The 26982-nt window shown below is 47.9% G+C and overlaps 1 protein-coding gene across 1 annotated transcript in view; it reads right to left on the reverse strand.

The window, feature by feature from the left end:
* Positions 1 to 26982, reverse strand: part of LOC309584593 (vasculin-like) — a gene marked incomplete at its 3' end in the record, with an annotated part of 137337 nt that overhangs the window by 83632 nt on the left and 26723 nt on the right. Inside the window, exon 2 of the mRNA XM_082300687.1 lies at positions 3801 to 3917. Coding sequence (XP_082156813.1) covers positions 3801 to 3860 — 60 coding nt within the window. The 5' untranslated portion in view covers positions 3861 to 3917. The remainder of the gene's footprint in view (positions 1 to 3800; positions 3918 to 26982) is intronic.

Below are 26982 nucleotides of genomic sequence, written 5' to 3' on the forward strand. Positions count from 1 at the left end.
TGACTGGAAATGAGTGGAAGAAACATCTCATTGTGACTGGCCCAGAGGCCCCGTGCATTTTGGGCAAAGACTTCCTCCGGAATGGGTATTTCAGAGACCCAAAGGGACTCAAGTGGGCTTTTGGCATAGCTGCTGTGGAGACAGAGGGCATTAAGCAATTGAACACCTTGACTGGACTATCAGAGAACCTGTCTGCAGTAGGCCTTCTGAAGGTGGAAGAACAAAGAGTACCAATTGCTACCTCGACAGTGCATCGCCGACAGTACCGGACAACTCGGGATGCTGTGATTCCCATCCACAAGATGATCCGTGAGCTGGAGAGCCAAGGGGTGGTCAGCAAGACCGACTCAGCCTTCAACAGCCCCATCTGGCCTGTGCTCAAATCGGAAGGAGAATGGAGATGGACTGTGGACTATCGTGCCTTAAATGAAGTGACTCCACCGTTGAGCGCTGATGTGCTGGACATGTCGGAGCTCCAGTACAAGCTGGAGTCCAAAGCAGCAAAGTGGTATGCCGCTATTGACATTGCCAATGCATTCTTCTCCATTCCTCTGGCAGCAGAGTGCAGGCCTCAGTTTGCCTTCACCTGGAGGGGTGTGCAGTACACCTGGAACCGACTGCCCCAGGGGTGGAAGCACAGTCCCACCATCTGCCATGGGCTGATCCAGACTGCACTAGAAAAGGGTGAGGCTCCAGAATATTTGCAGTACATTGATGACATCACTGTGGGGGGGAACACCACAACAGAAGTGTTGGAGAAAGGAGAGAAAGTTATCCGGATTCTTCTGGAAGCTGGTTTTGCCACCAAGAAGTGAAGAGGAACAAGAACAAGTGATACGTGCAGAAGAAGCTCCACCATACAACCAACTACCATCAGAAGACACACACTACTCTCTTTTCACTGACGGTTCTTGTCGAATCGTAGGGATGAAACGAAAGTGGAAAGCAGCCGTATGGAGTCCCACATGATGGGTTGCAGAAGCTACTGAAGGAGAAGGTGGATCAAGCCAACTCGCTGAACTCAAAGCTGTTCAACTAGCCCTGGACATTGCTGAAAGAGAGAAGTGGCCAAAGCTCTACCTCTACACTGATTCATGGATGGTAGCCAATGCTCTGTGGGGATGTCTGGAAAAGTGGGAAAAAGCTAATTGGCAGCGTAGGGGAAAACCAATCTGGGCTGCTGAAGAGTGGAAAGACATCGCTGCCGAGTAAGAAAGCTGGTTGTGAAAGTCTGCCATGTAGATGCCCATGTCCCCAAGAGTAGGGCTAATGAGGAACACCAAAACAACAAGCAGGTAGATCAGGCTGCAAAGATAGAAGTGTCACAGATAGATTTAGATTGGAAACGTAAAGAAGAGTTGTTCTTAGCTCGATGGGCCCATGATGCCTCAGGCCGTCAGGGCAGAGATGCCACCTATAAGTGGGCATGAGATCGAGGGGTGGATCTAACCATGGACTGTATCTCCCAGGTAATGCATGACTGTGAGACATGCGCGGTGATCAAGCAGGCCAAGCGGGTGAAGCCCCTGTGGTATGGTGGGCGGTGGTCCAAATACAAGTATGGGGTGGCCTGGCAGATTGATTACATCACACTGCCTCAAACACGCCAAGGCAAGCGCTACGTGCTCACAATGGTAGAAGCCACAACACGATGGTTGGAGACCTACCCTGTGCCTCATGCTACTGCCCGAAACACCATCCTGGGCCTTGAAAAGAAAGTCCTTTGGAGGCACGGTACTCCTGAGAGAATTGAATCTGACAATGGGACTCATTTTAAGAATAGCCTTATTAACACCTGGGCTAGAGAACATGGTGCTAGAGAATGGGTGTATCATATCCCTTACCATGCACCAGCTGCAGGCAAAGTGGAATGGTGCAATGGATTGTTGAAAACCACCTTGAGGGCACTGGGTGGGGGAACTTTCAAAAATTGGGAACAGCATCTAGCAAAGGCCACCTGGTTAGTTAACACACAAGGTTCCACCAATAGAGCTGGTCCAGCCCAATCTGAATCCCTGCATACAGTAGATGGAGATAAGGTCCCAGTAGTGCATGTCAGAGGTCTGTTAGGAAAAACTGTGTGGATGAATTCTGCCTCAAGTACAGACAAACCCATCCGTAGGGTTGTCTTTGCTCAGGGACCTGGTTGCACATGGTGGGTAATGCAGAGAGATGGAACAACACGTTGGGTACCACAGGGAGATATGATTGTTGGGTGAAAACCATCTGTAATGTGAAATGCCTGTGTACCACTGCTTGCTGAGGGTCACTGTTTGTACATAGCTGTGTATACATATATGTATTGATGTGTGTGTGTAGAGTTAGAATATATTAATTTGGGCATTGAGCCAATGATATGGGATAAGCGGTGGAATGTCCTGGGGTGACTTTATGATATGTGTCCCATGTCACTGCTCTATGCCCAGAAATTAACTTTGTGCCTTTCTATGCCTCTAAACTGAGCCTGAGAGGGGGAAGGAAAAACTGAGCAAAACTTTTTCAAAGCAGTTTGCAGCTTGTTCAAGGTCACACACAGATAGCAGTTTCTGCCCAGCTGCTGCAGGGGAGCGAGGAGGCTCACAGCTTGCTGCTTTCCAGTCAGCTTTGGGCCAGTTTTTTTTTTTCAGTTTCCTTTTCTCCGGAGAGAGACTGAGAGTTGAACTTTGCTTTTCCTTCCCTGGAATTTCAGATTTTCTCCCTTTTCTACTGGACTGCTTTCAACCTCAGAGCACATCAGGAAGACTTTCCACTGGGCACAGAGGGCCTGGCCCTGGGCCAAGCCGCAGCTCTGAGGAGACCAAAGGGAGGACTCTAACACTTTTTCCCAGGTTTTTTTCTCCACAGCGAGAGATTTTATTATTTAGCATTATTTAACTTTTCCTGTGTGTAGGTACAAAAATGCTGCTAGCGAGGATTTTCTTGCTCATTTCTAAGTCCATGAGAGATTTTTCTCTCTCACAGAAGAGGTAGCAGGGAATGTAAACAACCAAGCCACCTGCAACCTTGAAAAGTCTTGTTTATGGTATAGTAGAAAAATATTTTGACAATGGATGTTTTAGGATTTTGGCCAATCACCCCCAAGGGGTGGCTGGTCCTTTGTCCAATTAGACTATGAAGAAAAAAGTCTATAAAGAGTTTGCAAAATAATTAAATAAATCAATCTTGCTGCACAATTCCTGCCTGCTGGATCTTCTCTCCTCCTCCTCCCTATGGCTGTGGGACACGGTGATATACCGTAGGAACCAGGCCTGCGGTAATACCTGTGTGTTTGGTAAATAAATAGTTTTATCTCCTTCACTTTCCTTCAAAGAAAATTTATTTTTTCCCAAACCTGGTGGGGGAGGGGTGGTTGTGCCTTCTCTCAGAGGATATATTTCTAAATTTGGCCAAACCGGAACAGGATGATAGAATAACACTTCGGTAAAATGTATAGGACAGAGTAAAATCAGAAGCAAGAACATTAAACACATACCTCTGTCTCATTTATTTTAGTACAAAATACTATAATTAATTTTAAACTCCCAATGAAGGCAACCTTAATCCAAGAATAGCTCTGACAACATGTCCAGGCACATACTTTCCATGAACTCAGATGCTCAAGGAAAAACCCCTACCAGAGGTACAAGCTTGACAACCAAGGTCCAACTATTTAAATCATGACAGCAAGACCTGCTAGATAACATCTGGTATCACCCTTCACGTTTTCATAAAGAGATTTGTATTTTTACTGATTGAGGTTATGACGTTTAGATTTCCCTATAAGCAAGACTGCCTGTTAAAAAGAATAGCAAAGAACATACCTTTGTTGATGGCGGAGTAGGAAAATTAAGCCAGGCTGGAGCAAAGTCATGCTGCGCCATTTAGGTCCAGTCTCTCTGAATCAATGAAACAAGGCTTCAGCACCTCATGGCAAATCCCTGTAATGAGAACACAACAAGAAATGAGCACTTTTCAGATGCTTCTCTTACAAGAGGATTACACTTGTGGTATTTTGATCAGTACTTCCATTTGGCTTTCTAGTATTTTTCCAGTATTATCTGTCTTGGTTTGAAAGACAGGTGTCTGCCAAGGAAGGCAGAAGACTCCCTTGAAATGGAAAATGCAACCTCCTTCCCTCCGAATTATTATAATTTTGAAATTAAGGGGCTTTCAGGCAAAGATATGAGGAATAGGAATAACAGTTCCTTACTATTATATATCTCTATGTGTATAACAAGGCAAACAAACAACAATAACTATGGCAGTAACAGCAAAACAATCACAAACCCAGTGCCAGCCTTCTCGGCTGTCAGGCCCTTTCCCCTTTGGTGCAGTTCCGGTCACAGCCGGCAGGGACGCTGGTGGCTCCCGGTGAGCAGGGCAGGTGCGATGGCTCCCCCGCGGCTGCAGGGGGAGCTCCAGACCAAGCTCGGGGAGCACGTGGCAATGGCGACTTGGGATCCTGGGAAGAGATGGAACAAAGGCTTCACAAACCCCTGGGCAGCCGATCCCGGTGTCCGGCTGGACCCTCAGGAACAGCAGGCTGGAACAGCAGGGACGAGCACAAATCCCGGGTGGCAGACGAGATATATTGAACTCCGGAGCTGCGGTGGGAACCCCCGGAGGTCTCAGCAGGCAGGACGTGCGAGGCTACAGAGTAGTGAAGACTCGAAGCAACAGCGGGGGCAGGGCGGCAGCAGCCCGGCTCCCAGCAGGGCAGGGAAGGCAGGCTTGGGAATCTCAGGGTTTTTCCCTGAGGCACCCGAGCAGATGGTGAAAAGGTCCCTCTTTTAGTAAGGTGGGGTGTTAGGGTCCCAGTGCAACAGCTGCTCCAGTGAGCAGGCTCCACTCACGGTAGAAGGAAGGCAGCCAAAAAGCAGAAGCCTGCAGTGCTGACGAATGTCCTCCACAATGATGGCAGCCTCTCTCCTTCCGAACGCTGAGAACACCAGCCCACAAGCCCAGGTAGTTGGGCCCCTCCCTCTGCGGCCAGGTCTTTTGTTTCTCCCAAGCACCCAGCAATTTGTCTCCCGGGCAACATATTATGGGAAAAATTCCTCAAGAGAAAATAGAAGGGGAACTCCCAAAACCCCAACAACATCTTTAACATGAGCCAGCATGTGCCCAAGTGGGCAAGGAAGCCAATGGCATCCTGGCCTGTATCAGAAATAGTGTGGCCAGTGGGACCAGGGACGTGATTGTCTGTAGGGTATGCCCAGCCACTGCCCTGGAGGGACGCCTGCTGAGATAGGAGATGGAGCAATCTTCCAGCAGGATTCCCTGGAAAGGCAGCTAACCTTCAGTTATGGTGAGAAAAAGACAGACCCAGAATCCTCTGGGAGACCCTATGAAGATCCTTTGTAATCCATTGGCCTTTACCCTCTGACACCCACCCCCTGTATCCCTATAAAAGCTAGCCCTCTGCCCCTGTGAGAGGGAGAGCTCTTGTCCCTAGCTCACCTTCACCGGACCAATAAAGCTACCTTGTGTGGAACAGCTAAACGAGCCTCTCGTCTCTCTCTGGTCTGGCCTGGAGGCTGCCCTGCAGAGCTGAGCTGAAATCATGAGCTGATAATCACTAAAGAGCTGACAGCTTCTGCACGGGCCCTCCTAGCTAGCAGCTGAGGGAAGACACCGGGCCTCGGGAAGGCAATTCCTTTTGGGACCATCTCTCCGGACTGGTCACAGCTTCCTTGGTCAGAGCTACTGACCCATCACCAGCTGTAATAATTGTCTCTCTATACTGGGCACTGGTGAGGCACCTTGAGTGTTGTGTCCAGTTCTGGGCCCCTCACTACAAGAAGAAGGGCAGCGGAACTGGGAAAGGGGCTGGAATGTAAGTCCTATGAGGAGCAGCTGAGGGAGCTGGGGGGGCTCAGCCTGGAGAAAAGGAGGCTCAAGGGGGACCTTCTCGTTCTCTACAACTCCCTGACATGAGGGTGGAGCCAGGTGGGGGTTGGGCTCTGCTCCCAGGGAACAAGGGACAGGACAAGAGAAAATGGCCTCAAGCTGTGCCAGGAACAAAGGGTGGTTAAGCATTGGAACAGGGTCCCCAGGGCAGTGGTGGAGTCACCATCCTTGAAAGTGTTCAAAAAACAAGGAGACCAGACAGTGTTTACATGTCCAGAAATACTGTTAAAATCCACTAAAATTCTCTAGCTTGAAAATGAGTAAAACAAGATAACGGCTTAAAATACAACCCAAGAGTACTTTTCTTACCACATGCTCTCTCCACAGGTGAGAAAACCTCTATCAGTAAGCAAGAGAATGCAAGATACTGCAAACTATATTACTTGGAGGTGAGCATCAGCACAGAAAGAAATAGATGAAATTGCCTGAATTAAAAGGGTGTCACCGTGTTGGGGTTTGGGAGTTCCTCTTCTGTTCTTTTTTTCCCTTGAGGAATTTTCCCCATATATGTTGCAGGGGTGACAAATTGCTGGGTGCTTGTGAGGAACAAAGGACCTGGCCAGGAGGGAGGAGCCCAGGGGGGCTACTCTCTTTCACCTGGGTGTGTGGGCTGGTGTGTGTTCTTGGCGTTCGGAGAGGGGAGAGAGGCTGCCATCATTGTGGAGGACATTCGTCAGCACTGCAGGCTTCTGCTTTTTGGCTGCCTTCCTTCTACCGTGAGTGGAGCCTGCTCACTGGAGCAGCTGTTGCACTGGGACCCTAACACCCCACCTTACTAAAAGAGGGACCTTTTCACCATCTGCTCAGGTGCCTCAGGGAGAAAACCCTAGGATATTCCCAAGCCCGCCTTCCCTGCCCCGCTGGGAGCCGGGCTGCTGCCGCCCTGCCCCCACTGTTGCTTCGAGCCTTCACTACTCTGTAGCCCCGCCAAGCCCTGCCTGCTGAGACCTTCCGGGGTTCCCACCGCAGCTCTGGAGGTCGATACATCTCGTCTGCCACCCGGGATTTGTGCTCGTCCCTGCTGTTCCAGCCTGCTGTTCCTGAGGGTCCAGCTGGACACCGGGATCGGCTGCCCAGGGGTTTGTGAAGCCCTTGTTCCATCTCTTCCCAGGATCCCAGGCCGCCATTGCCGCATGCTCCCGAGTTCACTCCGGAGCTCCCCCTGCAGCCGCGGGGGAGCCATCGCACCTGCCCTGCTCACCAGGAGCTGCCAGCGCCCCTGCCGGCTGTGACCGGAACTGCACCAAAGGGGAAAGGGCCTGACAGCCGAGAAGGCTGGGACTAGGTTTGTGGCTCTGTTTGCTGTTACTGCCATAGTTATTGCTGTTTGTTTGCCTTGTTATACACATATAGATATATAATAGTAAAGAACTGTTGTTCCTATTCCTCATATCTTTGCCTGAAAGCCCCTTAATTTTGAAATTATAATAATTTGGAGGGAAGGGGGTTTAATTTTATTTTTCATTTCAAGGGAGACTCCTTCTTCCCTTGGCAGACACCTGTCTTTCAAACCAAGACACACCAAAACTGCAGGAAAAACAAAAACCCTCCAACAACATCTTTAATGTTAAGAGAGTCAAGGCATTACTTTGTTCTGGCCAGGATGTACCACAGAAATCCTGTCATCCACACATAGCCCGGGTGTGCAGAGAGAATCATTCCATGACACATGGCTTTTACAAGATTTTTCAGATATTTTATACAGCCAAAACTCATAGAAATGTAATGGGTCAGTCTTCATTGGTCCCAGGTTGCGTAGTTCTTAGTAGTTCTTAGTATTTGGTTTCTTATTGGATCCAGGTTTCTTCGCCTCCAATGCTAATTAGGTCTTCCTTATCTATCCTTTCTTAGACTAGGTGTCTCCGACTAGCCAGGGGTAAGGTTCAAAGCTGATGTTCCATTAACAGCCACTGATAGCCCTTGTCTTTTGGGCTACTCCCAATTTGTTGAGATGTTAAGTTCATCAGGCCTCACCTAGAGGAACAATGCCCTGGAAAGAAGCTTCAGTTCCCTTCCCCGCCGGCAAAGGCAAACAAAACCTTTGACTAAAGTTATACAAAAAATTTTAAACTGGTATATTTTCCAACAAGGGTATCATAGAATTATGCTCTGCTGCTAGATACTGCAAAATTGTCAATGACTCAAAAGTATCTTAAGTATGATATACACACTTAGAAGTTCAGCTAGTGAAAACAATTAACATCCACACACATTTTACAGGGAGACCCAAAAAAAGACATATTCCACATTTCTGCACAACAGAATGCAAATCTGTTAGTTGGTGAGCACAGATGTAGTTCTCTTTAATTGAAAGCTGCTGTAATTTGAGTAAATTTTAGTAAGAGCTGAGTAATCTGAACCTGATAATTATTGTTCTATTCTGGCCTGAAATGGGCTACTGCAGACTTCCAGTAATAGAAAAATGTTCCAACTTCCAAAAGGAAGTATAGCAGATTCATAAGCATTAAACTGTACTACTTAACTAAGTTGTTGGTTCCTTTTTATGTAGTGAGCTCATACAAAAATTTTTAGGTACTTCTGATATCAGAGTTAAACTATAAGGTAAGATGCACAAAATCTGCTATCATTAAATAGAGACAAGTTTTTAAATTAATTTGTTATTTAACTTGTCATAAATTACTCTACCAAAGTCATCCAAGACTCTCTTCTAAATGAACTCCAAAAGAAATTCCAGAGAAATTTTCTAAATAATCCAATTGTGTCAAACTAGTTTAAATAAATGAATAAAGTTCTAGTCACAGAACTGTCAAAAAAATGGCTTTTTTTTCTGATACAAGGGGCTTAGATTTTAGGGGTTAAGTGGTGTGGGTACTGCTAGTATTGCAAAACTTTGCAGGTGCTTGCTAAACAATGTACTGCTTGCTGAACATTTGTTATACCGGTGTTGGGGTTTTAGTTTAGTCTTAGGTTTTTTTTTTTTTCTGTTAAAGGAATTTTCTCCCATATGCATGTTGCTAGGGGACAAATAGCTGTACTTAAGAAAGACAAAAAGGGAGTGGGGCGGGCCTGGCTACTTTTTTGTCTACACCTGGGTGTGGGGGCAGTTCGCTCTGAGCGTCCGGAGAGAGAAGCTGCAGAGAAAGGAGCTGCTGCTTCTTTCTTTTTGGCCGTTCTTCTCTTCCTGCTGGAAACAACGCCGGGACCCCAAAAGCCGCTTTCCCTGCCCTGCTGGAGGCCGAGCTGTGGCTGCCCTGACCCACTGCTGCTGCTTCGAGTTTTCGCTACGCTGTAGCCCTGCTCGCCCTGCCTGCCTGGGCATCCGTGGGGTTCTCCCATCTGGATACATCTCGCCTGCCACCCGGGATTTGCGTTCGTCCCTGCTGCTTTAGCCTGCTGCTCCCGCCTGCCGTTTCCAGCCTGCCGTTCCCGAGAGTCCGGGATCGGCTGCCCAGGGGTTTGTGAAGCCTTTGTTCCTTCCCTTCCCGGGATTCCAGGGCACGGGTGCCGCGTGTTTCCCGAGCTCGCTCCGGAGCGCCCCCTGCAGCCGCGGGGGAACCATCGCACCTGCCCTGCTCACCGGGAGCCACCAGCGCCCCTGCCGGCTGCGAGCGGAACTGCACCCGAGGGGAAAGGGCCTGACAGCCGAGAAGGCTGGCACTGGGTTTGTGTGTGCTGTTACTGTCATAGTTGTTGTTGTTTTGTTTGACTGGTTATATACATATACATATATATATATATATATATATAGTAAAGAACTGTTATTCCTATTTCCCACATCTTTGCCTAAAGGCCCTTGATTTCAAAATATAATAACTTGGAGGGGTAAAGGGTTATATCTGCCACTTCAAGGGGGGCTTCTGCCTTCCTTAGCAGACACCTGTCTTTCAAAACCGAGACAGATCTTGGCGCCCAACGTGGGGCCTGAGGGCATTAAGAGAGAGAGGTGAAAAAAAAGGAATAACAGTTCTTGGATAACTTTATTTTGTGTGCCAGATATAGGAACCTTGTTAGGCTGCACTATGTGGTCTAGTTTACCCTGGTTCGGGTGGCATGTGGGCGTAGCTATATTCTTCCCCTTTGCAGCTCCTTACTTGAATATGGGTCCTCTGACTAAGGCTACCATTGCTGTTATCCAGCTTGCGTTATGGGTTGAGAAGGTGAGGAATTCATGGGTTTTTAGCTTCCTCCGGAATGTGGGCACATGGATAAACGGCTATCACACACTGAGCACATGTTTTTGGGGTTATGTTAACAATGGTACCTTCTGTGAGGAAATGACACCAGGGGAAGTTTTCCCCCAACCCCTCAACCAGTTCTTCGGGCCCACCCCATCAATTTTCGAAGGGTTTAAATTCCCTCTGAATATTAACCATCTGCTGCTGATAGGCCTACTCTATTTAGCACTCAAGGATAAGTTGAGATTGGCTTGGATATCTACCCGGACACCAGCCCCAGAGACTAGAGATCCTGCCCCAGAACCTGACATGGCCCCAGAGAGTAGAGTTCCTACCCCAGGGCCTGATCCTGCCCCAGAACCTGACATGGCCCCAGACACAAGAGATCCTACCCCAGAGCCCTATCCTGCCCCAGAACCTGGCACGGCCCCAGACACTAGAGATCCTACCCCAGAGACTGACGCAGCCCCAGACACTAGAGACCCCGCCCCACAGACTGATACCGCCCAACAGTCCACCTCAGAAATGGACTACCCAAACTGGGTGGGGGTACTGGCAAAAGGGATGCAAGAGATGTGCCAGGAGATGGGCCAGGTGCGCAAGGAGATGTGCCAGGAGATGGGCCAGGTGCGCCACGAGATAAGCCAATTGCTAAGGGAATACACCTCCTCAGCTAGTGAAAAGCCCTCTCCCTGCCCCAAAGAGGGTGAGTCCGATGGTGCAGCAGTAGAACCCACGGATGTTACAACCGTCCAGGCTTCAGCTGAACCACAAGGACAATCACAGCCAGCAGCAGTCGCCCCTGTGCAAAGGAGGAAGTGTAAGACCAAATCAGTACGACCAGTTAATGATGATGGGCAACCAGGGCCCTCACAACCAGCAGGAGAGCCAGAGCCAGAAATCATCACTGAGTCCCTGTCGTACGACAGTCTCCGCACTATGCGAAACGACATTGCGCGAAGGGTGCGTGAACTCAAGGAGGGAGGCACTAACCGAGGGGGTTCCGCTAAGGTGAAGGTAGCCTCAGCCTCCCGTGATCGAGCTGCCAGGTATTACAGAAGGGAGGATGATATGTCGGATCCCCTTGAAGGTACCTCGAGCATGTACACCCAGGGAAAGAATGATAACCAGGGCTAGAGGGGTCCTGCCTCTAGCCAGGAAGAGGCACGGGAGAACCGAGTTTTCTGGACGGTGTGGATCCGATGGCCTGGCACATCAGAGCCACAAAAATATGATGCATTGGTTGATACTGGGGCACAGTGTACTTTAATGCCATTGGGACATGTGGGGGCAGAACCTGTATCCATCGCTGGGGTGACCGGGGGATCACAGCAGTTGACCCTTTTGGAAGCTGAGGTGAGCCTGACTGGGAAGGAGTGGCAAAAGCATCCGATTGTGACCGGCCCAGAGGCCCCGTGTATTCTGGGCATAGACTTCCTCCGGAATGGCTATTACAAAGACCCAAAAGGACTCAGGTGGGCATTTGGTATTGCTGCTGTGGAGGCAGAGGGCATTAGGCAATTGAACACCCTGTCTGGACTATCTGAGAATCCTTCTGCAGTTGGGCTCCTGAAAGTGGAAGAGCAACGAGTGCCAATTGCCACCTCGACAGTGCACCGCCGGCAGTATCGGACAAATCGAGATGCTGTGATCCCCATCCACAAGATGATCCGCGAGCTGGAGAGCCAAGGGGTGGTCAGCAAGACCCACTCACCCTTCAACAGCCCCATCTGGCCTGTGCGCAAGTCTGATGGGGAATGGAGACTGACTGTGGACTATCGTGCCCTGAATGAAGTGACTCCACCGCTGAGCGCTGCCGTGCCGGACATGTTGGAGCTCCAGTACGAGCTGGAGTCCAAAGCAGCAAAGTGGTACGCCACTATTGACATTGCCAATGCATTCTTCTCTATTCCTCTGGCAGCAGAGTGCAGGCCTCAGTTTGCCTTCACATGGAGGGGCGTGCAGTACACCTGGAACCGACTGCCCCAGGGGTGGAAGCACAGTCCCACCATCTGTCATGGACTGATCCAGGCTGCACTAGAAAAGGGTGAGGCTCCAGAACATCTGCAGTACATTGATGATATCATTGTGTGGGGGAACACCGCGACCGAAGTGTTTGAGAAAGGAGAGAGAATAATTCAAATTCTCCTGCGAGCTGGTTTTGCCATCAAGAAGAGCAAGGTCAAGGGACCTGCCCGAGAGATCCAGTTCCTGGGAGTAAAATGGCAAGATGGACGGCGTCAGATTCCCACTGAGGTCATCAATAAGATCACAGCAATGTCTCCACCGACCAACAAGAAGGAAACACAAGCTTTCCTAGGCGCTATAGGTTTCTGGAGGATGCACATTCCCGAGTACAGCCAGATCGTGAGTCCTCTCTACCTGGTTACCCGCAAGAAGAATGATTTCCACCGGGGCCTTCGCCCAGATCAAACAGGAAATTGCTCATGCCGTAGCCCTTGGCCCAGTCAGGACAGGACCAGAGGTGAAGAACGTGCTCTACTCTGCAGCCGGGAACAATGGTCTGTCCTGGAGCCTCTGGCAGAAGGTGCCTGGTGAGACTTGGGGCCGACCACTGGGATTCTGGAGCCGAAGCTACAGAGGGTCTGAAGCCAACTACACTCCCACAGAGAAGGAAATCCTGGCAGCTTATGAAGGAGTCCAGGCTGCCTCAGAAGTAATTGGCACAGAAGCACAACTCCTCCTGGCACCCCGACTACCGGTGCTGGGGTGGATGTTCAAAGGAAAGGTTCCCTCCACGCATCACGCCACTGACGCTACTTGGAGCAAATGGATTGCCCTCATCACGCAGCGCGCCCGAATTGGATACCCAAGTCGCCCTGGGATCTTGGAAATAATTACGAACTGGCCGGAAGGTGAGACTTTTGGGTTATCTTCTGAAGAAGAAGAGGAGCAGGTGACACGTGCTGAAGAAGCCCCACCATATAACGAGCTACCGGAGAGTGAAAGACAATACGCCCTCTTCACTGATGGTTCCTGCCGAATTGTAGGCGCTAGCCGGAAATGGAAAGCCCCTGTATGGAGCCCCACACGACAAGTTGCACAGGCTACTGAAGGAGAAGGTGGATCGAGCCAATTTGCTGAGCTCAAAGCTGTCCAATTAGCTCTGGACATAGCTGAAAGAGAGAAGTGGCCAAAGCTCTACCTCTACACTGATTCATGGATGGTAGCCAATGCTCTGTGGGGTTGGCTGGAAAGGTGGAATAAGGCAAACTGGCAGCGCAGAGGAAAACCAATCTGGGCTGCTGAAGAGTGGAAAGACATTGCCACTCGGGTAGAGAAGCTATCCGTGAAGGTCCGTCATGTAGATGCTCACATTCCCAAGAGCCGGGCTAATGAAGAACATCGTAACAACAAACAGGTAGATCAGGCTGCGAAAATAGAGGTGTCCCAGATAGACTTAGATTGGCAACATAAAGGAGAACTGTTCCTAGCTCGATGGGCCCATGATGCCTCAGGTCATCAGGGCAGAGATGCCACCTATAAGTGGGCACGAGACCGAGGGGTGGATCTAACCATGGACAGTATCTCCCAGGTTATCCATGATTGTGAGACATGCGCTGCGATCAAGCAGGCCAAGCGGGTGAAGCCTCTGTGGTACGGTGGGCGATGGTCCAAATACAAGTATGGGGAGGCCTGGCAGATTGATTACATCACACTGCCTCAAACCCACCAAGGCAAGCGCTATGTGCTCACAATGGTAGAAGCCACCACTGGATGGCTGGAGACCTACCCTGTGCCTCACGCTACTGCCCGGAACACCATCCTGGGCCTGGAAAAGCAAGTCCTTTGGAGGCATGGCACCCCTGAGAGAATCGAGTCTGACAATGGGACTCATTTCAAGAACAGCCTTATAAACACCTGGGCTAGAGAACATGGCATAGAGTGGGTGTACCACATCCCTTACCATGCACCAGCAGCTGGGAAGGTTGAGCGGTGTAATGGATTGCTTAAAACCACCTTGAAGGCACTGGGTGGGGGGACTTTAAAAAACTGGGAGATGCATTTAGCAAGAGCCACCTGGTTAGTTAACACCCGAGGCTCCACCAGCCGAGCAGGCCCTGCCCAATCCGAACCCCTACAAACAACAGACGGAGATAAGGTTCCAGTGGTGCACATGAGAGGTATGCTTGGAAAAACTGTTTGGGTAAAGTCTGCCTTGAGCAAAGACAAACCCATCCGTGGGGTCGTTTTTGCTCAGGGACCAGGTTGCACCTGGTGGGTGATGCAAAAGGATGGAGAGACCCGATGCTTACCTCAAGGGGACCTTGTTTTAGGGTGAACTACCCATGGCTCTGTACTTGTATCACTATCAGCATGTATATTTGTATATAATTTGGGTAATGCATAGATTTATATGGTTAAGAAAAAAAGTTAAGTTTCATGTAACATGTTTAGTATGGGAAAAAATTCGGGGTGGATAATGTTGGGGTTTTAGTTTAGTCTTAGGTTTTTTTTTTTTCTGTTAAAGGAATTTTCTCCCATATGCATGTTGCTAGGGGACAAATAGCTGTACTTAAGAAAGACAAAAAGGGAGTGGGGCGGGCCTGGCTACTTTTTTGTCTACACCTGGGTGTGGGGGCAGTTCGCTCTGAGCGTCCGGAGAGAGAAGCTGCAGAGAAAGGAGCTGCTGCTTCTTTCTTTTTGGCCGTTCTTCTCTTCCTGCTGGAAACAACGCCGGGACCCCAAAAGCCGCTTTCCCTGCCCTGCTGGAGGCCGAGCTGTGGCTGCCCTGACCCACTGCTGCTGCTTCGAGTTTTCGCTACGCTGTAGCCCTGCTCGCCCTGCCTGCCTGGGCATCCGTGGGGTTCTCCCATCTGGATACATCTCGCCTGCCACCCGGGATTTGCGTTCGTCCCTGCTGCTTTAGCCTGCTGCTCCCGCCTGCCGTTTCCAGCCTGCCGTTCCCGAGAGTCCGGGATCGGCTGCCCAGGGGTTTGTGAAGCCTTTGTTCCTTCCCTTCCCGGGATTCCAGGGCACGGGTGCCGCGTGTTTCCCGAGCTCGCTCCGGAGCGCCCCCTGCAGCCGCGGGGGAACCATCGCACCTGCCCTGCTCACCGGGAGCCACCAGCGCCCCTGCCGGCTGCGAGAGGAACTGCACCCGAGGGGAAAGGGCCTGACAGCCGAGAAGGCTGGCACTGGGTTTGTGTGTGCTGTTACTGTCATAGTTGTTGTTGTTTTGTTTGACTGGTTATATACATATACATATATATATATATATATATAGAGTAAAGAACTGTTATTCCTATTTCCCACATCTTTGCCTAAAGGCCCTTGATTTCAAAATATAATAACTTGGAGGGGAAAAGGGTTATATCTGCCACTTCAAGGGGGGCTTCTGCCTTCCTTAGCAGACACCTGTCTTTCAAAACCGAGACAACCGGCCAGGCAAAGGGGAAGGATGTATGGGAGGATGAGGATAGGATGCCAGACCATCGATAAGAGGAAGAAACCATGACCAGAATTCCTGCTTTCGGACCTTGGAACTGGCTCGAACCAGCTTTGGGGTTTGGACTTGGACCAGGACCTCAGAGAGCATGTGCAACTGTCTTGGGGTGACTTGATGTTGTATTCCCTATCACTGCTCTATGCCCAGAAATTAGTTTTATGCCTTTCTATGCTTTTAAACTGAGCCTAAGCGGAGAGAGAGAAAACTGACCAAACTGCTCAAAGCAGTGCTTTTCAAGGACACAGACAGAGATAACTGTCGCGGGTTCAGTTTGCAACCGGGCGGAAACACCAATTTAGTGTAGTGGTTTGGTCCAAAATACTCATTACTGTTTATCTGCTGTGAGATAAGAATTAGGAGAAATGCAAAGCAGGCACCAAACTTGAAAGAATATAAAGTTTATTAACAGACCTAAAAGAGGGAAGAAAAAAAATTATACCACCTTCAGAACTCTCCTCCTCCCCCCACCTTCCTCCCTTCTCCCACTGACAATGTGAAAAAACAACCCTTGAGATGTTCAGTCTGTTTAGCACTTCCATAATAACCTTGTTCAGTCCATTTAGAAAGAGAAGTCTCTTCTTGCTCATGCTATGAAAACATTATCACAATGAGACAGCCGCCCACTTCCAAATATTGTTCAGTCCATTTAGGAAGAGGAGTCTCTCTGCCTGCGTGTGAGTCCTTTCCCCCGACTTGCAGCTTTTCCCGCAACTGCTTTCGAGGGTCCACTCTTGAAGTTTCTTGGGGTACAATTTTAAGGTTGAGCCGTTCAGAAACAAAAACAGAGGCCCTTCCCCTTCCCTGGGAGCAAAGGGTCTTCATCATCTTCATCATTAAGACTATCTCTGGGAGCATCTCTAGGTACTGAGGTTTTCTCCTTTCCCGTTTGGAGCAAAAGTCCTCATCTGGTTCATCTCTCCTTGTTCAAACTTCTCATGAAATTACAGCTGCGTCAGCATCTGCCTATCTCGGCGCAGGTGCTTTTGCTTACGAGTTGAACACTCCACCCCCCATATCTTCATGAATTACAACAGGATACTCTGATATATCATAGCTTCACAACAGAATTTCAGCTTTAAGCATCTCCTCTCTCTCTCTTCCCTCAGGTTTTCAGCTCTTCACAGCAGTAAAAGGGTTAATCTCACCTCGGCCTTGCAGCTTTGCAGCTGGAATGTTGAATTTTCCTTATCGCAGTGGAGAGGGGGGAGAGCCGAGCCGCTCCGGCTGCCCACAGCAAGGCAGTGGAGGGGGTTCCATGGCTGGAACAGGTCCATGGCTCCAGGATGGCCGTGGCCCGGCCCAGCCTGGCCCAAGCAGGGCCTGGCCGGGCCCGCTGGCCCCCACACGGGGCCTGCAGCCACCTGTGCCAGCGCCGGAAACGAGAGAGAGCTTGGAGGGGGAGTTTGCCTATTCTTAAATGTGGATCACAGAGGTGGTCACAACTTTAAGTGGCTTAGAGAATTGTCCATATTCAAACTGGCCAGCTGATAGGTTCTATCAGTTCCCAGAGGAAACTGTAAGCACCCCTTAGCAAGGACGTCCCTTCCGGGACTATGCTTGCTAACCTATGACAATAACACACTCTTGTTCTCTGCATTTCTTTTTCTTCTGTGTTCTGCTGCTGTGGAAGAGGAGCGGAGAAGCACCCTGCTTGCTGTTCAGCCAGTTTTCGGTTTCCTTTTTCTCCAGAGAGAGACGGAGAGTTGAACTTTTGTTTTCCTGGGACTTCATTTTTTTTTTCCTTTTCCTCTGCTGGACTGTTTCAACATCAGAATATATTGGGAAGAATTTCCACCGAGGCCTTGGCCCTGGAGGTGGGCCCACCACCCCGCCCCAGCTCCAAGGAGGGAGAGAGAGAGAGACTACAGAAGGACTGAAATTTTCCCGGGTTTTCTCTCTACAGTGAGAGGTTTTATTATTTAGCATTAGTATATTTTTTTCCCTGTGTATTTGTTAAATAAATAGTTTTTATCTCTTTCACTTTCCTTCGAGGAAAAAGTTTTTTTCCCGAACCTGGTGGGGGAGGGGTGGTTTGTAACCTGCCTTCTCTCAGAGGATATATTTCTAAATTTGTTCAAACTGGCACAGCAAGGAAGCAAGGTGAAAAGTTTAAGTCTGAGGCAGAATGTTTACGTCATCAGAGGATAACTTTACTTCATCCCAGAGACCCCGGCCCACGACCACCAGGTGGCACTGCACAGGTGTAATAGAATGCTAAGCTAATTATAATACGAAGTGGAGACAGACGATGAATATGTATAGGCGTATTGTGTAACTTGATGCATATGTAATTTGTAACCAGATATATTTCAAGCTGAGTACTGCAGTTGGCACACATGGTTGTTTTGGGGCTACCCTCCATGCGTCCAATGCATCAATAAACATACCTACTTTACAACTTTCGAGTTTTAGAGTCTTTTCCGCATATCATTTTGGCGACCGCGGCAGGACCTTGTCTGCCCGGCTGCAGGATCGGCTGAGGGGGTGCACGTCCTAGCCGCAGCCCAGGAGATTTTGCTGGTGGAACTCCCCTTCTTGGCTCGCTCACTGCAGGGGCAGACAATGACCTGTTGGGACTGCGGACAAACGGTATGTGAAAAGTTTAGGGGCCTGTAAGTCGTACGCTTGTCTGGAGAAATACAAAAGGGGGCTGATAAGACACACAGAGACGTCTGGCAAATGGCTTACCCCTGTAAGGAAAGAGGGAGTCTGCAGACTGAAGGCAGCGGAATTCGTCGACCAATAAGGCGGCTGCGAGAGATCCTGGGGGTGGATCGGGTGAATCTGAGGTGTTGTGGAGCCGGCAAAGGGGGTTCACCAATAGAAATGATCCGGGGGGGATAAGGCGGACCCAGGGGTTTTGTTGTTGTATGGGTATGAATGGGGCTAGTTTGTGTGAATGTGGTGGTTAGTGTTTTTGTGTGGTGTATAATGTTAAAAGTAATTTTGCTGGGGCTGCCTTTGGCTCCATGCCAGCCTGCTGCGCTTGGTACGGGTTAAGGAGCACAAGCAAGGTTTTGTAATTAATGTACTAAGTTTTTAAGAGAGAAAGCATTCCTTGGTGGTTATATAAGGGAAGTTAACTTTGCTGGGGTTGCCTTTGGCTCTGTGCCAGCCCGTTGTGTTTGGTACGGGGTTAAGGCACCACAAGCAAAGTTTTGTAATTAATGTATCAAGCCCCTAAGAGAGAAAGCATTCCTCGGTAGTTATATAAGAGAAGCATAGCACGGGATTCTTAACTGGTTCCATGCTGTCCTAACTTCACATTTTACTAGGGGAATTCCTTGCTTTGTTTGTAGAAATATTACGGTTTCAGATTCATGGCATCCTGTGTGGATTTTAGGGCAGTGTATCATTTGTACAACTCAGTGGTACAGTTCTTCTACTCGTTTACAAAGCAAGGAGTGTTTAGGATGTGGTGTTACCCTGGGGCTTAGTATTGTTAAATTTGTATGTGGGAAGAGTCATTTAGTCCCTGAGATTTGGTCAGTACGTACAAGAGACTGGGAAAAGAAACCGGGAAGGGGTGGTGGTGGTTGCCCTTGTAGAAGAAGACTGAAGAGGACTGGGGGAATTTACCCTAGCGGATCCACTGGTTATAATGAGGCTAGGGGAAAAGGAAAATAAGTGGAATTCTTGATTGATACAGGGGCGACATATTCGGTTTAAAATCAAGCTTTGATGACAGTGGGGGAATGATTATATTATGGTAAAAGGAGCAACTGGCCAATCTGAAAAGGCATGCTTTTGTAAACCCTTGAAGTATAAACTAAGAGAACAATGGGGCATTCACAAATTTTTATATATGCCCAACTCCCCAAAAGCACTTTTGAGTAGAGATTTGCAGGAACAGCTACAAGCAACCATCATGTTTAAAACTGGGAAATTACTCTAGAAGTAAATGATCACCAATATGTGGAAGTATTAAGTTTAATATTAACTACCTCAGAGGCTAAAGAAGAGATGAGGAAAGAAATTATAAACCAAGTATTTCCTGGGGTATGGGCTACAGATGTATCTGGAAGAGCCAAGAATGCACCCGGATACAGATTAAGCTCAAAGAGGGAAAGCAACCAGTCAGGGTTAAACAATACCCCATTAAGAAAGGAGACAGGGAAGGAATTAGCTCTGTAATTGAAAATTTTTGTGACTAGAACTACTAAAGAAGTGCCAGTCCGATTTTAACACCCCTATTTTGCCTGTCTGCAAACTTGATGAGCCATACTGGGTGGTACAAGATTTATGGGCTATTAACAAAATAACTGAGGACCTTCATCCTGTGGTGGCAAACCCCTATACTTTGTTAACATATTTAACACCCGAGCTAACTTGGTTTATTGTTTTAGATTTAAAAGACGCCTTCTTTTGCCTCCCCCTCCATGAAGCCAGTCAGAAAGCATTTTAATGAGAAAGCCTTAAGAGTGGGCACAAAACTCAGCTCACATAGACGGTGTTGCCTCAAGGATTTAAGAACAGTCTCACCCTGTGTCTTGGGGTGACCTTATGATGTGTATCCCATATCGCTGCCTATGCCCAGAAATTAATTCTTGTGCCTTTCTATGCCTCTAAACTGAGCCTGAGAGGGGGAAGGAAAAAACTGAGCAAAACTTTTTCAAAGCAGTTTGCAGCTTGTTCAAGGTCACACACAGATAGCGTTTTTTTCCAGCTGTGGCAGGGTAGGGAGGAGGCACCCGGCTTGCTGTTTTTTGGAGTCAGTTTTTGGCCAGTGGTTCAGCTTCTTTTTCTCCGGAGAGAGACTGAGAGTTGAATTTTTTTTCCTTTCCCTAGAATTTCAGATTTTCTCCCTTTTGCACTGGACTGCTACAATATTAGAACACATCAGGAGGACTTTCCACCGAGTGCAGAGGGCCTGGCCCTGGCCCAAGCCCCAGCTCCGAGGAGACCAAAGGGAGGACTCTAACACTTTTCCCAGGTTTTTTCTCCACAGCAAGAGATTTTATTATTTAGCATTATTTTCCTTTTCCTGTGTGTTTGGTAAATAAATAGTTTTATCTCCTTCACTTTCCTTCAAGGAAAATTTTTTTTTTTCCCCCAAACCTGGTGGGGGAGGGGTGGTTGTGCCTTCCCTCAGAGGATATATTACTAAATTTGGCCAAACCGGAACACCCTGTTTGGAGAACAACTTGCAAAAGACCTAGAGTCCTGGGAAGCCCTGCCAGAAGAAGGGAAGCTATTACAGTACGTGGATGATCTTCTCCCGGACGGAGGAAGCTTGCATAGCTTGGATGGTAAGCCTCCTAAATTTTCTGGGGCTCCAAGGGTACAGGGTATCTAAGAAAAAGGCTCAGGTGGTGAAATAGAAAGTTTCTACCTGGGTTATGAAGCCAGCGCTGGACAGCGAACTTTGGGACAAGATCGCAAAGAAATGATATGCCAAACCCCTAAGCCCCAGACAGTGAAAGAGTTACAGACTTTCCTGGAGATGACAAGATGGTGTGGATTATGGATCTACGAAAGAGGCCACACAGGCCTTTAATCAGCTGAAGAATGCCCTCATGTCAGCTCCAGCTCTAGGACTTCCAGACATGAGTAAACTATTCTTTTTGTTCTCTCATGAGAAACAAGGGATTGCTTTGGGGATACTGGCGCAGAACCTGGGCCCATACCGATGGGCAGTGGCCTATTTCTCTAAGCAGTTAGATGCAACGGCTAAAGGATAGCCCGAGTGTCTCAGAGCTGTCGGTGCAGTCGTGCTGAACGTTCAAGAAGCACGCAAGTTCACTTTAGGCCAGAAAATGACTGTGCTAGTGTCCCATACTGGATCAGCAGTGCTGGAAGTAAAAGGTGGGCACTGGCTTTCCCCACAAAGGTTCCTGAAATACCAAGCCATCATGAACAAGATGATGTAGAAATAGTAGTAACTAACATTGTCAACCCAGCTTCTTTTCTCAGTGGAGACCGAGGGGAACCGGTACACCACGATTGCCTAGAGACTATCAAAGCCACCTACTCCAGTCGTCCAGATCTGAAGGATACCCCTTTAGATGACGGAGAGACCTGGTTCACTGATGGGAGCAGTTATGTCATCAGTGGAAATGATGGGTATGCTGGGTATGCAGTTACCACCTGCTGGGAGGTAATAGAATCTGGACCGTTACCAACAAACACCTCTGCACAGAAAGCTAACATAATTGCCCTAACCAGTGCCTTGGAAATAGCAAAAGAAAAGAGAATAAACATGCACACAGGTTCGAAGTATGCATTTGGAGTTGTACATGCACATGGAGCCATTTGGAAAGAGAGAGGGTTGTTGAATACCCAAGGGAAAAACATCCACATGCACAAGAAATAACGTGACTGTTAGATGCTGTACAGTTACCTGAAAAAATAGCAATCATGCACATTAAGGCACACCAAAAGGTGAGCTCAGAATTAGAGAAAGGAAATGAGCTGGCCGATTGAGAGGCAAAAGAAGCTGTGAGAGGCGAGAACAACTGAGAGGGCCTTGATCCCAGATAGGCAGATCTCCCTAGAAGGTAAGCCAATAAAACTAATTAAAAGTCAAACGAGAGCATAGAATCAAGAGGGGTGAGCTGTTGCTGAGGAAAGAAAGTTAGACATTCCTTCCCATTCGTTATGGTTAGTAAAAACCCATTAGGGAATAGATGCCCTATATAATTAAAGGATTATTGCCAGGACCGTTATACAGGTAACCTGGAAGCATGATCTTTGCATCCAGACTAAACCCAAGAATACCCCCAAGCCAAAACTCAAGCAAATCGGAAAAGGCCATGGGCCTGGGCAGCAGTGGCAAATCGATTTTTCAGAACTTCCAAGAAAAGGGGGATATTAATATTTGTTGGTATTAACAGATGCCTTTTCAGGATGGCCAGAGGCTTTCCCCACCAGAACCGCCAAAGCCCAGGAAGTAACCAAAGTACTGCTACAAGAAATAATACCACGCTTTGGAGTCCCAGCCACAATATTTTCAGACAGAGGGCCACACTTCATTTCAAAGGTGGTGCAGTAAATTAGCCATTATTTGAGCATAGATTCGCTTCATACTCCATACCACCCACAGTCAAGTGGCCAAGAAGAGGAAATGAATCATTTGATCAAACAACAGATTGTGAGACTAGGGCAGGAAGCCAACTTGCCCTGGCCCCAATCTCTTCCACTTGTCTTGCTACGAATTCGGACTAAACCCAGAGCTAAAGTTCCTTTGAAATGCTTTATAGGAGACCATATGGAGAACAAAAAGGAACATCTATCCAAATTGGGGAAGAAACACTAGCCACCTATATGGCGGCTTTGAGCAAGCAGCTTAGAAAAATTAAAATGCATGTGGCTGGGACCCGAAGTCCAGGTCTGGATAGTCTTGCACATGACATACAGCCTGGTGATTATGTATATGTTAAGTCTTTTGCAGAAAAAGTTTTGGAACCACAGTGGGAAAGACCATTCCAGGTGCTTCTCACTACCTTTATGACGATCAAGGAGCAGAACGCTTGGATCCATTACACCCAGGTGAAGAAAGCACCACAAGTTTGGAAAGTCATGTATCAAGACCCAACAACTTCCAAACTGGCTCTGAAACATGTCTAGACTGTCAAGTGACTCGTATCATGTTTTAATCATAATATCAATTTTGGGATTGGGAATGCTTCAGGTATCCCAGAGAGAAAGATTGGCAAGTAATTGACCTTCCAAAACCAGAACAAAAGGAAAATCTGGTGGTAGGCTTGATAAGAGCATTTGCCAATTTGCAGAATGTTACTGAAATTACAGCCTGTCTACCTTTACCTGAGGCAGCAGGGGAGCCTATGCCGTGAGGAATATTAACAATGAATTTGACTAGTGTTGGAGAAAAGAATGATACCAAGCAGATTGGTTGAGTAGCAGGAAGTGATGGCTACTGTCCGTAAGAGACAGACCACCCCAAGACCCAAATCCCAGTGTGACAAATTAAAAGACCCATATTACGAGAAAGTAAAGAACCCAATACTGGGACCTGGGCTATTTAATTTGGGACGGTGTACCTATAATGAAAGGGTAAAGAAGAATGTATCTGTAACAATCATGAACTGGAAATGTGAAGATGCCGAATCCCTCCAGGCAGGACAGACAGAGGAAAAATGGGAGTCAATTTGGTCTGTGTCTATTTCGTCACATTTTAGATACATGGCTGTAGCCCCTTGGTGCATTATATAGTGAGGAAATTTAGAAAGTAATAGAACAGAGGAACCATTAGGTGAAAAATGGACCTCCTCCCGTAAAAAAATAAAAACAGCAATAGTTCCCTTTTGGCATTGCCTAACAATCTATAATTGTAGCTCAATTGATAAAGAAATAGAACAAATTCCTCCTCTGGCAGCAGCCCTGAAATATGGATGCGAATGCAGGGGGTGGAATAGTAGTATTAAATTGAAAGACATGTGAAAACCCAAAAAGGGAACCACACTAAACTGCAAAAACCAGCATTCCAAGCCCAGGACATCTTATTTGGGCCTTAAGCGATGGAACCTGGACGACACATTTACCCTTGGATAGAAAGGTGAAACAAATTACGCTTGGGATGGTTACTTTATGCCCAATTTGGAAAAATTCTCCCTTTAAAGGAAACCTAGAGAGACTTAGACGAGTAAAAAGAGAAAATAGGGATTTTAACATTGACTGGAATGAACCAAATACAGGGGTTAAGGCTAGTTGGGCACTAGAATCCCTATTGACTCCTTTAGCTACTTACAGAAATACAGCATGGCTGTACCAATTGAAGGGGCAGGTCTCTAAATTGGCAAATGTAAGAAAAAAAAAAAAGGATTCAAGGATCTAAACCTGCAGGTACAGGCAAACTCTAGGATGACCTTACAAAACAGAATGGCACTGGATATGATGTAGCTCAAGGAACATGGAGTATGTGGATACCTGAAGGATGACTTAGACCATTGCTGTATACATATCCCAAATGTGACCCAGGATGTGGAAAATGATCTGAGATTGTTAGACCATATTCAAAGGAACACACACAAGGAACAAGAAGATATGAAGGAAAGTTGGGTGGACAAAATTTTTCACAGGTTGACATGGAATTTGTCAAGTTGGGTGAAAACTTTAATTGGTACACTGTTTTCACTGTTTGTAATATTATTAAGATATCAGAAACCCCAGAGACAGAGCAAGCAGAGGAAAAGAAAGAAAAGGGTTAGGACCCCCTGGAAGCTTTTCCACCCTCATACAATACCGCGCTGGCTGTGGGCCCCCAGCCCACGCCCTGTGCGCGCAAGCCATGCCCGCGCCAGCCATGGCTCCAGCTGGCTCGGATGTCTCAGCCCCTGCCCCCCGTGCGCTGGCCATGCCCACACCGACCATGGCCCCGACCGATTCGGGTGCCTCCGCCCCCGTCCCTGCTCCGCGCGTGCCAACAGCTCCTGCCCCGTTGATGGTTCTGGCCTGGCTGCGGACTTCTGCCCTCGCCCCGTTGGCGGTTCCAGCTTCACCACCAAGTTCCGTGGTTCCGATGTGTCCCCCTCCCCGCGAAGGAGCACCATACCAAAATACTAGGAGAAATTCAGTTAAAACTCAAAGACACCTCGATAATTGCTCTCCTGCCACTACTCCAAAACAAAGGAAAAGGGTCTCTTCTAAGGTTATGATGACTGAGGAACAGAAAGGTTGGGATCAAGAAATCAACTTATTCCCATTACAAGAAGTACCTATGGGAGGGGTTCAAGGGGGGACGGGATTTGTGAATGCTCCTTTGACCTCTTCAGAAATTTTAAAAAGGAAATTAAAGGATTATTAGAAGATCCCATAGGTACAGCTGAACAATTAAACCAATTCTTAGGTCCCAATATTTTCACTTGGGAAGAAATGCAGTCAATAATGAATATTATATTTTCCCAAGAGGAGAGGCAGATGATTAGAGCTGCTGGAATGAGAATTTGGGAAAGAGAGAATCAACAAGGTCCACCTGGGGACCAGAAAATGCCAATAGGACCTCCTAACTGCAACCACAATGAAGAGGCAGGGCGAGGATGTAGGGTATGCCCAGCCACTGCCCTGGAGGGATGTCTGCTGAGATAAGGAGATGAAGCAATCTCCCAGCAGGACTCCCTGGAAAGGGAGCTACTCTTCAGTTATGGTGAGAAAAAGACAGACCCAGAATCTTCTGGGAGACCCTATGCAGATAATTTGTAATCCATTGGCCTTTACCCTCTGACACCCACCCCCTGTATCCCTATAAAAGCTAGCCCCCTGCCCCTGTGAGAGAGAGAGCTCGTCCCTAGCTCCCCCCTTCACCAGACCAATAAAGCTACCTTCGTGCAGAACCAGATAAACGAGCCTCTCGTCTCTCTCTGGTCTGGCCTGGAGGCTGCCCTGCAGAGCTGAGCTGAAATCACGAGCTGACAATCACTAAAGAGCTGACAGCTTCTGCATGGGCTCTCCTAGCTAGCAGCTGAGGGAAGACACCGGGCCTCGGGAAGGCGATTCCTTTTGGGACCATCTCTCCAGACCGGTCACCTCTTCCTTGGTCAGAGCTACTGACCCCTCACCAGCTGTCATACAAGGACATATGAATGATTATCGTAATCTGATAATCAAAGGAATAAAAGAGGCAGCACCCCAAGGGAAAAATATCAGCAAAGCTTTTGATGGACAGCAAGGGAAGGAGGAAACTCCAACTGAATGGTTAGAGAGGCTCCGAAAGAATACAAAACAATACTCCGGAATTGACCCTGAGAGCATAGCCGGGCAAGCTCTATTGAGAGTTAACTTTGTCACTCATGCCTAGCCAGATATTAGAAAAAAGCTGGAAAAGATAGAGGATTGGCACGAGTGGCCATTAAATGAATTATTAAGGGAAGCTCAAAAGGTTTATGTACGGAGAGATGAAGAAAAAGCCAAAGTAGAAGCAAAAATTATGATAGCCACTATGCAGGAAAGTAACTCCCAGAGGAATCTGAAGCCCCCAAGTACCACTCCCAAACATTCAGGTTTCAAAGACAGGGAAAAGAGAAAAAACAAAACCCCAGCACGATCAAAATCCCAGAAGCAAACAAAAAACGCCTGTTTCTATTGTGGGGAAGAAGGACACTATAAGAGGGAATGCCCTCATCTAAAAAAGAACCTGAAAATATTCCAAGAGATACACCCAGAAGAAGAATAGGGAGGTCATGAGCTGTATTTTCTGGGGGATAAATACCATATACAGCCTTTGATAACTTTAAAAGTAGGCCCCCAAGAGAAGGTATTAGAATTTATAGTTGATACTGGGGCAGAAAGAACTTGTGTAGTAAATATTCCAAGAGGGTGTGATGTGAGTAATGACACTGTGAAGGTAACAGGAGCAAAAGGAGAAGGGTTTGAAGTTCCTGTCATTAAAAATGTGGTGATTGAAGGGGAAACCAGAATAGGGATGGGAGATGTCCTATTAGTTCCTAGGGCAGGTTGCAACTTATTGGGGAGGGACTTACAATTCAGACGTACAATTAGGAATAGGGGTCATACTGGAAGAAGGGAAGATGA

This window comes from Coloeus monedula (assembly GCF_965178545.1).
Source record: "Coloeus monedula genome assembly, chromosome: W".
Lineage (NCBI taxonomy): Eukaryota > Metazoa > Chordata > Aves > Passeriformes > Corvidae > Coloeus > Coloeus monedula.